Genomic DNA, 12,989 nt, shown 5'->3' with positions numbered 1-12,989 from the left:
ATGCACACGAAAGCTCATACCAAGAACAAACTTAGTTGGTCTCTAAGGTGCTACTGGAAAGAATTTTTTATTTTGTCATGTATCTTTAAACACTACAGTCTCTGATGTGCCCGATTCCCAATGGAAACATGACCCTGAGTAAGCGCCTAGAACCACCTGGAATTTTGCTACCTACCTCCTGGCAGAGATTGCGGGGTGGCGCACAACCTCTGTAACAATATATTTTCATGACAAACAACTCAAAGAATATGTATTAGCAATTATCTTCGACCAAAGTCTTTATGAAAATATCCAGATAAGTAAAAAGCATTTCATACTATGAAAGGTTTTTTTTTGTAAAAAATAATAATAATCAAACAGAAGTTCTTGTATACTTTAGCATATCAGGTCAATGCACACTGTACAGTACTACAATTCTAACACATCAAAGTTTGTGGTTCTCATCCACACATGTCCTTGTGTTGCATGCTTCTTCAGTTGCAAACATTAACTGCAGATGCTTGAGCAGACTCTCAGAAAACTTGCATTCCACTCTTTGTCATTCCACACACACGTAACATACAGAAATAACGTATCAAAAACTTTAGATAAACCTCATCCTAAAAATATTCAAAACCAAGTCAACTTTATGCAAACTATTGTATCATTCTAAAGCTTCAATCAATTCTCAAGTCACAAGGATACATTCAAAGTAGGACAGGAGGCCTTGGGGTTAAGATTTTTGCCTTAAACTCTTCTCTCTCTCTCACACACACACATACACACACACACACAGAACCAAGGCATTTATGTCACAAGCAAAAAGCATGGGCATCACAATCAGGGTACACAGAGCAAATTGTTCCATATGGCTCAAACAAGTGTGCCAAATGTACCCTGTTGTCAGCATTTGAATTCCCAAGTGCCAGGAGACCAAAATAGAAGCAGAAGTCTGTCCACCAACATTTGAACACTGGGTGCACAAGCCAGAAACTTCCCAGGCCAGCAATGGTTTGTCCATGTGAATAACCGAAAGGTAGATATTTAATCATGAACTCATAGGTCTCCTGTGGCTTTCAAAAGTCACTTTTAAACATCTAAGTAGGGCTTTTTAGTACACAAACATCCTCAGTGTTATTTTTCCATATTTGTATTTGCTCTTCAGTGGCATCTCTAGCATTATGGGCTGAAGGTTGGAGGCCCCCTGATCAAAGGTTGAATAAAGAAGGGAGGCATACAATTAAAGACAATTGCATCATGTTTGTTTGTTTTGGTACTTCAGACTCAGGAAGCAGGAGGGAACCATGCAGAACAAGTCAGGTAATGACTCCAGCTGGGATGCAGCCAGATAAGTCTCTCCTTCCCCCAACATAGCCATATCCATATGTCAGAGATGATGGGCTGTTGTCTTTGGGGCTCAGACAAACTGGCCAACAGCTGCACAGTCAGAAGGCTGGAATCCATCTGGTTGGAATCCATCTGTCTCAGGAGACAAAATGGAAGAGTGCATCTTCGGGGGTCAAGTCAAATCACTGAGTTACAGCGCCTGCTGTGGCTGTAAAGACCAATACAGTATCGCTGCTTTTCCACACACATGGAAAATCAGGCTCAAAGTGGCTTACAACAAAGAAACAGGGATGCATTTCAAACGCTACAAAAATTTCACAACAACATAACAAAACAATAGCATTGCAACAATTTTATAACAAAGCAAAACAATAACAAAATCATAGCATAGGAAATCAATAGGATTGTGTGCTGTCATTTTCAAAAACTTAGGAGTTCAAGAACTTATGCTAATAAGTCTTCACTTTTAAATGAGACGAGCTGAGGCGTACTTAGTCTGAAGCCCATATTTCTTTCATATGGAAGTTCTTGTTCCATCATTGCATACAGTGAGATATTAGCTGCTTTTCATTGGTAGGTTTTTTGTACATGATTAAAAGCACTTATTTCTGAATAAGTCAGGGGGAAAGATGCAAGCTTAAACACTAAAACCCAACCAACTTCAAAAGCCACAAGCTTACTGATCTTCCTCCAACACACTCAGAGCAGTTTAAATGGGGGTTTATTTTATCCTCAGCATAACCCTGTTAGGTAATGTAGGGTCCGTGGGGTGGTTGCTCACGAGTAACCAGGCAAGACTCTGACCTGTCTTTTAACAGGTTTATTGTCCATACTATTTACAGTGCAGAGCTACAAGTACAAGTCTGTATCAGTCACTCGCAGAATCCGGGAGTGGCCCCTTCCGGCTGGGACCCCAACATATGAATTTCGGAATCTCAAATCTCCGCCTCCCTTCCCTACGTTTCACCCCTCTATGCATTTGGGGCACCAGAACTGGCGTGTCTCCCTCCCTCCCCGCCCACCCGCTGAACGAGGGGAGTACAGGGTCTCTCCAGCATCCCCAGAGCCTCTGCTCCGAAGGCCTGGAACTGCCTGCCCCTCCCCGCTGGAGACGTCACTGTTTCCCCCGCTAGAGGAAGAAGTGCTGCTGGTCAGGTGGGGCCAGGGCTCTCTGTAGCATCCCGAGAGCCCTTCCACCACCCTGAGTTGCGCCGGGGAGAGCAGGGACAGTTCCCTGACAGGTAGGTTGTTCTGAAACTTGCACAAAGTTACCCAGTGAGCTTCAGAATACAGTAGGATATAAAGCTGGATTTCTTACATCCAAAGCCACTGAAATCAGTGGAACTTACTTATAAGTAACTGATACTGTAATTAAGCTGTAAAACCATACTCTGGGATTAATCATGATACACTGAAAATAGGTGGGAAATTTAGCATAACTAATTGAAGTTTAGCAATTCCTTCCTAGATGCTTTCCATCTTCTGTTCAGATTTTTTTTAAAAAAAATAACAATTGCCAGAAGATCCTTGCAGTGCAAATCTAATCAGATTAGCTTCATAATCACTTGTAGTGCAGATTTAAAATATATGTGTGAGCAAGTATGACATTTCCCAGTGGAAACAGCACACAACCATGTTATATTCACAAACTCTTTACAGATTTACTAGCCATACAAGTTTATGTGACATCACTTTTCAGAATACAGAATCCCTGAAATCACATTATATCAACTATGCAGAATATGCACTGGCTTCCTATAACATACCAAAATACAATTCCAATTACAAAGTTTAACCTACACTGAACTAAGAAACTTGGGACTTTTCTTCTAGAACTTGGAACCCTTCTAGAGAAGCAGTTTTATCATGTGATCTTCTATTTTCATACAAAGGTTAGCACAGCATTAAATATGCACTATTCCACTTTTAGATCATTTCCCCCTTTCCCCATTAGAATGCATTTCTTGCACTCTTATGCCAGTTTACTTAGACGTCTTGTTAAGAGTGTCTGCACTGTATTTCACAAAAGCTACACTGAAGTACTACTGTATTTTATTATTATTACATGTGTATACTGCCTTTCATCCAAAGATCACAGAGCTGTTCATAACATAATACAAAATGAGAACACAGAATATATAATAAAACAAATACAAATACAAACCAATAATCTCCTCACGAACACATTTAAAACCAATACATAACAAAGGCCATTGGACATTAATCAGCCAAAGGCCTGGTTAGAGAGAAGCGTTTTCGCATGGCGCCAAAAGATATGTAAGGAAGGTGCCAGGCAAGCCTCCCTGGGGAAAGCATTCCACAAACAGGGAGCCACTGCAGAAAAGGCCCGTTCCCATGTTGCCACCCTCCAGACCAATTGTTCAGGAGGCACATGAAAAAGGGCCTCAGCTGATGATTGCAGGGTCTGCAGTTTATGTGGGGAGAAGTGGCCTTTGAGGTACTGCAGGAGTAAAGGACACTGTATTCAGGTGCACAGGATTGCATCCTATTATTATTATTATTATTATTACTACTACTACTACTACTACTACACAGGATTGTATCCTTAGATTTAACTCAACATACAATTCTCTTCATTTTTATTTTTTAAAATATACCTAAGTATCCAAGGACAAAAACAAACATATTTCCTTCCTATGCAAGAACTTTGAATTGAGCAATTTAGAGTGGTAAAGCAGGGGGTGGGTGGGATGATTAACTCATTACCAACTCACGACATGGTTTTAAAATTGTGGATAAACTACTGTAACAATACACAATGCACAAATTAATCTGCCAACATTTGGGGGACTAGAAAATAGAAACCATGTGCAAACCAGAAGCTTCTATTAAAATGCAACCTAGTATTTTCATTTAATGAGGAAAACAGAGAACGCATCACCTTGTCCAGATGGAAAAGGGAGACAGAGATGGATGTCACCCACATAATGACAAAAACCCACACCAAACCTCAAAATGACCTCATTCACTGGTTTCATCTAGATATTAAGCAACATGGTACAGATCAAGGGCTCTAACAACAATATCTCAGAATAACCTTCTAGAAACTCTCGGCAAAGTAGGTACTGAATTTCAAAGTACAGTACCCCTACCCTATTCCAGAAAGACACCATAGTTTAAGGATCAAAACCATGAAAGATTCAGGGAAATCAACAGGATTACATCATCCCAGAGTCCCTGTGCTCAGCAGCACTCAAAGACACCATATTATTTAATTCTAAATGTATATACCTTTTGCACAAAGCTCCATTTTATTAATCTCATGGTTCTAGCAAAACACAAAGCAGATCCTACAAGCCTTAGGTATGCACTCCTCTGCTTCGTAGAACCAGTCAGTCACAAGCATTTTTTCCAAAATCACAAATTAAATACAAAATATAGTGGCTGCATGACAAGAATTGTGACTTTGGTTCCAAAGTAGGTAACGATTTCTATCCAGTGTTACAGCATCTTTGTCTTCAGCGGTTCTATAACTAGATAGTTCAGGCTGCTGACTAAGTGCTATTCAATTACCTTCATTATGCACAGAGGTCACCTGCCAATTCCCCAGGCTGAAATTCAGCACCAGCCCACTTGAAAGACTCCTGCCTACCTTCACATCCCTTTTGTCCAGGGCAGCCTGGGACCTGACACACTTATCATCACAGCCATTTGCACCAAGCTCAATTTGTCCCCCAAGAACAAGCTTTTCATAAGCATCAAAAAGCATGCTAAACACACCGCAGGTGTCAGAACAAGAGAATGTGCTGTTTACCTTGCCTTCTCACAACTCCTATCACTTTACCACCTAGAAGGCGAAAACTTAGCCCTTTCTTTTCATAATGCCAGTAACTCTGCATTCCAGAGATGAGGACCAAAGCAGGACCTAGAGAAGCAGACTAAACACTGAAAATCAGAGTAGGACCAACTAGGGAAGAGTCATAGCTAAGTGGTACGGCATCTGCCTTGCATGCAGGTTCAATTCCCAGCATCTCCAGATAGGACAGGGAGTGACTCCCTATTGGATATCCTGGAGAATTACTGCCAGTCAGTTTGGCTGAGCTAGGTGGACAGTACAAGGCAGCTTCCTATGTTGCTCTGTGGTTGAGGGATGGTGCAAGTGCTCTTTCTCCAGTAGTTTGTGTTCTGCAGCCTCCCCAGGTGCTCACACGCCCTGAAAACTTCGTAACAGCCTTGGCTGGGCTTTTCTGTAAGAGCAGGAAGCCATGGAGGCCATCTACCATGCTCCTGACTGTCATTTCATTGTTATTTTTTAAGTTAACTTTTAAAGAAATTAGGGCAGGGGGAGGGATTGTCAAAGTAAAAGTAAAGACTTCCCTTAACTATGAAATCAGAGAGTGCACCAATCCCAGAAGATTGGCATTAAGCCTCTCTAGCTTTCTGGTCTTCAATTAAAGGGAAGGCAACATGAGGCAGCTCTTTCCCTTTTTTAGATCAGTACGTACAGGCAGCTGGGAAGGTTGAAGTGCTCAGGAGAAGTGTTTCATGGGAAAGAGCACACACAAACCACCTTGGCTACCTCACCATGGTAAGGTGAGCTAAACCCTATACACACAAAAAAATAATAATAATCTAAAGCACCTTGTGAATATGGCAGGAGAACAGGAACCTCTTTCATGGAGGAAGCTTTCAATAAATTGGGATGACAGGTTTTGGCAGTGTGATACCAAAAATCCTGCACCTTATATCCTGGATCCTGCTTGAGCCTTTTCAGGCAAAATCTTTCCAGTAGGAAAGAAAATGGGCAGCAAGTACACATAAGTTCCATATTTATGCTCCTGCCATTTCCCCCTCCACAATCTAAAAAGTTTCAGCCTCCACCCTTCGGTTAACAGAATCATCTGCGTGTGGATAGGAGGTGTCCCCTCCCAGCAAAATGTTAAAATCAAAACTCCAGAGAGCATGTGAAACTTGCATGACTGCCCCTTGGAACTGTGATTGCCTGGAACAAGAATATCTGCTTCCATCATACATCTATCTAACCAAACAGAATATTATGTTTTTAGGGCATCGTAATGATTTCCAATAGCTATTCCACAACTTTCCATGACTAGAAGTGCTTTGGCACCTTTGAGATTTTCAGGCTGTCATTTTTTTTTCACATAATAGATATGCAGTCGGCACTGATTTGTTATGCAGGATTGGCATATCTTTCCTTGCAGTAGTGTTTCTGTTGCTCGATTTCACATTTTCCCAGTGTTCAAACCCACAACAGCTTGCTGCTAGAAAAACGCAATTTAAACAGAAGGTCAAAAAACAACAGTACACAGACATCTCTTTCCTCACCCCACCATCCTGCAATTTCACATCAACCGATTACTGTACTTGATTTTCTTTCTCCCCCCCCCCCTATTCTCATTGAAGGGTATGCTGAAACACTCAGCTCTGCTTCAAAAGTTGCAAACTATGTATAGCTACCCACACAGACACCCCATCTACTTACAGGCAGTGTAGAATATTGGACAGATCGTTGGGCTTTGATGTGGGAAGTCCCTGTTCAAACACTCACTCGACCATGAAGGTCACTTGATGGCCTTGAGCAAATCACCACCGCTCAGCTTTACCGAATTGCTACAAAGGGGATGAACTCTTTTTATCCTGCTCTGACTCTTAATAAAACAAATAAATAAATCCATGAAACAGGAACAGAGTGTGGCAATTTAGGTCATGACTAACATAGGTAAGAGTAAAATAAGGTGGGACGTTGTCTGAGCATTGTACCTGACTGGCATATCCACACACACCCCGCCACACACAGTGAGCTATACGAAATTGTACGATGCACTGGTCAAATCAGAGTATATAAGAACCTACTGTCCATTGCATATCCAACTTTCTGGTTTATTCAAGAAATATTTAAAAAGGTGCACGTCATAGACATAAGAATTTACTAAACTTGGCAGTTTCTTTTGTCTATAGACCAGATTAAAAAGAACAGCTGCACATATGAGAAATTAGAAATCCAGGACTTTTATTACTATTTGGCAGCATGATGACCTCCCTCCCCCCGCCCCGCCCCCAAAAGAAGGTACAAAGACAGAAGTTAAGCAGGAAGGAAGCTGAACTATATAGGAAACAAATGACGGTTAGCACCAAGATGGCAAAAACTCAACCAACGGTGACATGTGAGTATCCCATGGACTCCCTGATTTCTAGTGAGCCAAACTTTCACAGCCAACTGCCTCCATCAGTTGCTGCCTTCTCAGTCCCTTTAACACACTTGAAGATATGGTGTTGAAATTGGCTCATGCCGTAAGACTGTCTTCGAAGGTTTCCTGCATGACTGCATGTCCTGAAGCAAATGTCATCATTTTCAAAGAGTCAAACCTGCCAATAAAATGGCCTGATTGCAGAACCATTCTGTTTTACAATTTACAGTAAGGGAGGGTTGGCCCTAGATGAGAGACCACCTGGAAACCACATGTAAGGCACACACAGGTCTACTTGGTGGAAATGGTATAAATAACAATGAACACTCCACATGTGTGCTGGTTGTGTGAGCTCTGACTAGTCTTTTCCTCAGTCAAGTGCATGCCTCACACATCTACAGATACACATCTCCCATTCAAATTTTGCAGCAGGACTGAGGAACCTGTGGCCCTCCTGATATTTGCTGCACTACAACTCCCATCATCACTTACCATTGGCCATGTTTGCTGGGGCTGATGGGAGTTGGAGTTCAGCAGCCATGGAAGCCACTGCAAGTTCCCTGCCCTGCTTTACAGTATTCACTAGAAGACAGCAAACTGACTCATGCATGGGGAGGGGATATCAAAGTTTTGACACTGGAGGGGATGGGGTTAAAACAGGGCAGAGCTCAATTAAGAAGTGATGGGAGGTGGTAATAAGAAAAAAAGGACATTGAAAGTGTGGGAGAGCACTTTAAGGTCTGCAGTTCTGAGGAATGAGTAAGACTGCTGAAACAAGTGTGAAGTATAAAAATTCCACAGCACCCATATTATCGATTTGCCTACAGAGAAGTAAAGCCCATGTGAGTTCAAGGGGACTTTCACCTAGGTAAACTCTAAACAGAATTGCAACTTAAGGCTGAACTGTGAACACTGCTTACTTCTGAGCAGGCGGCCATAAAATTGAGTTATAAGGCTGCAATTCTATGTACAGAATGACGGGGGGGGAGAGAGATGGATGGGGCTTGCTACGAGTAAACTTGTTCAGCCACCATTCCTTGCGGCCATCCTCACCTTTCAGCCTGGGGCTATTCCTTGCAGCCTGCCTCTCCCCATAACCAAGAGGCCGGGTAAGCTCCCGTTCGCAACAAGGTCAGAGCTGGCATCCCACGTGCCCCAGCGCCGGCTTGCGGGCGTCGAATTGCTGGCCTGAGCTCAGCCTACCAAACGTGCCGACTTTGTTTTGTTTTCTGGCTTGCAAAGTGGAAACTTTCCTTCCCCAGCGGGTCCTGCGGGGCCGGGTTGTTATTATTTAGACAGCTGCAGGGGAGCCCCTGTCTCAAAACGGCCCCTCCTCCCCGTCTTCTTTCCAAACTCCCCCCTCCCTTTGTCAAAACCCCGGGGAGGACATCGAGTGGAGAGCAGTACCTCTGTTAACTGGGGGGGGGGGGGGTAAAAGAAACCGGCCGCCGCGTGTAGCAATCGCAACCTTGCAGAGACGCAACGAGCACAAGTTGCAACGAAAAGTACTGTAGGCTATAAGGGGGGGGGGGGTATAAGGGGGGGGCGGGATATGAGTTGAAGGATGAGTTGCAATGCAGTAACCCGCCCGGGGACCTTAGGGTCCATTAATTAATAGCAGACAAAGCGGTCGGACAATAGACACACGTGCATTTCAGACCACCATCGCCTTTCCAAAATAAATGATACATCCCCGGGGTATAGACTTCTCTGAAACGAACGCTTTCTTGTCGCTTTACTTCGCCTCCCCCCCCCCAAAAAAAACCCATGTGGACAGCTGCCGGGGTAGCATCGGCAGGCATTCTGCACACGCTCAGAGGCACTCGATCCCAACAATCCAAAGGCTTGGGGGAAAGGCGAGGGACGGAGGGAGAAATGAAAGAAGCACACCCACCCAACAGGAGGCGCCTCACCTTTTGGTCGACGATGGAGCAAGCCATTTCCCGGACATGGGCCAGACTGAACTCCCCCGAGGAGTCTTGCAGCAAGAGCACCGGCTCCCGGCTGAGGCCGATCTGGAGGTGGAAGGAGATGCCGCCGCCGCCGCCGCCGCTGCCCGGCTGCGAGGGGCTGGGCGGCCGGATGACCGGCGGGGCGCTCATCGACAACTTCCCGCAACACAGAGGGAGGAAGAGGCAGGGGGGGGGGGAGGAAGAGAAAGAAAGTCAGGCGGAGTTTGCAAGAGCAGGCCGGCAAAAGTTCCTTTCTGCAAAGTCTTCTCCGCTACCCGGTTGAAAATGGCGGGGGTGGGGAGGGGTGGCGGCGTTAGGCGAAGGAAAGATGCCGAGGAGGAGGAGGAGGAGAGCGGCCAGGCGTGGTGGGGATGGCGCCGCCTCAGCTGCCTGCAGCACCAGCTTCTCCCCCACCCTCCGACTCCCAAGCGCGGAGTCCCGGAGGCGGCAGCGGCCACTGGGCGGTCAAGCGCGCTCTGAGGGGGAGAAGAGGAAGGGCGGGAAAGCAGGCGCCAGAACCGCCGCCGCCGCCACCCGGCGGCTTCAGGAGCAGCACCAGCAGCTCCGGCGGCGCCCGGGTGGCGGGGCAGGAGACGGGGCAGCGGCCCGCCGTTCCCTGCGGAGCCGGCTCCGCCGTTTCTCTCGCCTTCCGCACCCCACGGCCGGCTGCTCTTGCCTGCACTTCGCTTCCAAGCAAACGGGCGCAGCAGGACCGGGCGCGTAACTTTAAGGGTCGCCCTTGCCTAAGCAGGCATCCAGCGCTGGTAGCAGCCTTGCCCGTGGCCTAGCCGGATGCCACAGCCGGTTGCCTACTTCCGAGTTTGGGGGGGGGGTTGTCCTCTAGCGGGGCTCTTGTGGCTTTTAAGGGCTTTGTGGAAAGTCAAATCGAGCAGATGAAGTTGATCCTGGTAGGAAGGAGAAAACTTCACCTGTGGTGCTTTAGTCTCTCTGGGCATCTGGTTGCTCTTAGAAGTTCAAGAGCCCTAGTGTGGAAGAAGCTGACCACCCTATTTTCTTCCCTTTACTCTTCACCCAACTTCCTACACAGCTTTCTCATTCCATTTAATAATTAAAAAATAAATAAAGTTTCTCCCTAACACCCAAGCCTTCCTCTGCTTCCTGCATACTGGTGAGATTCAACTTGCAATGTTCCCAGGCAATAGTTCCTAGAAAACATTTGGAGATAACATTTCGATTCTGGGTCTTTTACCTCAGAGTTCATGTTTCCATGCAGCAGGACTGCTCCTGTGCCTACAGTTAACTCTCCCTTCCTTGGCATGTTGATTGGAACTTACTTCCACTTGCACTGGCAGTCAATCCATTCAATATTGATTCAGATGCAAGTCCCAGTGGGGCTTAATCCAGAGAAAGTGTATTTAATATTGCAAGCTTAGTCATCCCGCTGGCCTGGGTGAACCCATTTCTTTACTACCTCTCTCTCTCACACACCTGGACTCAAGTTCCTTATAGCTTTCTCCCTGTGGCCCTTCATGACCCAAAGTCTAAAACCCTTCTTCAGCACCCCTGTGCCTTTCATTCCCCAAGGCACTCAGATCCATTGTTCATATACTTCTGCCTCAGCTTCTTTCCACCACCCAGCCATAAATATTTTCATTAAAAAAAAACAACCTCAACTTTGCCTTCCTTCCACAATTCTTTGGACTCTTCTCAAGATTGAAGACTTTGCAGCCAGGCTCCCCTTGTCCCTTTAAATCAGCACTCTGTACCTTCAAAGCTGCCTTCATCCCAGCTGTGGCTGGTCCTTCCACTGCTACTGCTGTTGCTGCTGCTGCTGCTGTTCCTGTTGTATTAGTGAGAGATAACAGCAAGGCTAGCTGGGAGAGCCTGAAGAAACTATGTGAATCCCTCCTGCTTTTGCGACTGCTTCTGGGCTGGGTTATTATGATTTGCATGTAAGTAGGAGCTTAAACCTGTCAGCCAACTCTTCCTAGCTGTCTTCATCCAGCAGAGCAGCAGTGAGTGGTGCCATCCCCCTTCTCCAAGAGCCAGTCACATGCTGATAAGAGAGGGAGGAAGCTGTCACCACACAGAGCTAGGGATCTATTTAGCTGACTGCTGCGTCTCTCATTTGAGCTGTTGCTGCTGCTCCTCAATGATTTATTTGTGAGTGAAGAATAATCGGGGGGGGGGGGAATCCCACCCACCACCTGTCATTTTTCTATTTACCAAACATGAAAAAACATCCTATCTAGTGAATTTCATTTACAAAGCAGAAGCTCTTTTACATCTCTTGGAGGAAAGAAGAGTTTGCCTTCCCATTATTAGAGAAAATGCAAAACACACCTCTGCACTCCCATCTTCAAAGAATAAGACTTGAAGGAGTATGGAAACCTTCCGATTCATTACCCCAAAGTAAAGCACCGACACTTTAACAGTCATTGCCTCTAGGGGAAAAATCCTGGGAACTGTAGTTTGTTAAAGCTGCTTAAAGTTGTTAGGCGATCCCTCCCAGTTCCTTTAAGAAACTGTAGTTCCCATGATTCTTTGTGGGAAGCCATGACAGTTAAAGTGATATACAAGTGTTTTAAATGTATGGTGTGGATCCCTCCATGGTCTTGTAGCACTTTAGAAACAAACAAACAAAAATTATAGCATAAGCTTTGGTGGGCTAAAGTCCACTTCCATTAGACACGTTATGTGTCACCCTATGAGCACCCTATATATCTTCCAAAACAAATTCATACATCAGATGAAGTAGACTCTAGTCTATGAAAACGGATGATAAATTTATCGGACTTTAAGATGCCCACAAGATTCTAAGCACAAAAAGGTCTTGGAATGATGTTGTATCTCATGTTCCAGTCCAGTGCTACATTGTACAAGGCAAAGCACAGCAATTGTTTTGATAAATGGGTCACAATGAATCTATTTCCTCCAAGAGTGCCTGCACCTGATCCACTGCTAACCTCTCAAGTACCTTACCTTAAAAAGTAGGTATTTGTGACCAGCTGGTAGTTGTCAAATACCTCTGGGGCCAAGGAGGACTTTTTCAGGAGTGGTTGCACTACTGCCTCCTTCAAGGCACCAAGCACCATCATGTCATGCAAAGATGGGCTAACCACTCCTTCAACCCACCTGGCCAGCCACCCTCAGGTAGCTTGAATTAACCATGATGGGCAGGGGGCAAGAGAGCATATGGTGGGCTGAAACAGTTCAAGAACTTTGTCCATATCCCCAGAGTTCAATTGAAACTGATCCCACAATTGAAACTGATCAGGCAAGATGTTGTGTTGGACACCTCACCAGGCCCTGTAACAATATGCAATTCTGCCCAATATGCACATTTTTGCAAAGAAATTTCCCCAAATGATCATTTTCAAAAATATATGCAGTTTATGCACACTTCACCCCAATATATGCATTTTTGTATGGATTATTTGGCTGTACAGCTGCATTGCAAATTCTAATTACTGAAAATTTTAGTAACTGTGATCTTCTTGGGAAGCAGCAAATTCATTCTAAACTATGTGCAAGAAAAGTCTGCTTGCCTGTGGTCACACACATATGTACGTTAAAATGA

At 45.0% G+C, this 12,989-nt stretch overlaps 1 protein-coding gene across 5 annotated transcripts in view; it reads right to left on the bottom strand.

Moving 5' to 3' along the window:
* Positions 1–11,191, bottom strand: part of PRKD1 (protein kinase D1) — a 90,367-nt gene extending 79,176 nt beyond the window's left edge. For 2 of the 5 annotated variants that reach the window (XM_033144298.1, XM_033144289.1), the window contains exons 1-2: positions 11,176–11,191; positions 9,410–9,604 (exon numbers count right to left, since the gene is read on the bottom strand). In XM_033144298.1, coding sequence (XP_033000189.1) covers positions 9,410–9,598 — 189 coding nt within the window. In that variant the 5' untranslated portion in view covers positions 9,599–9,604; positions 11,176–11,191. Of the gene's footprint in view, positions 1–6,790; positions 6,943–9,409; positions 9,648–11,175 lie in introns of those variants that run through there. The other 3 variants (XM_033144280.1, XM_033144308.1, XM_033144318.1) reach the window with 3 other exon arrangements.
* Between the last annotated feature and the right edge of the window lie 1,798 nt (positions 11,192–12,989).

The sequence above is a fragment of the Lacerta agilis genome, chromosome 1 (genome assembly GCF_009819535.1).
Source record: "Lacerta agilis isolate rLacAgi1 chromosome 1, rLacAgi1.pri, whole genome shotgun sequence".
Classification (NCBI taxonomy): domain Eukaryota; kingdom Metazoa; phylum Chordata; class Lepidosauria; order Squamata; family Lacertidae; genus Lacerta; species Lacerta agilis.
The sequence above is the reverse complement of the archived record's forward strand: the minus strand, read 5'-3'. Positions and strand labels throughout refer to the sequence as shown.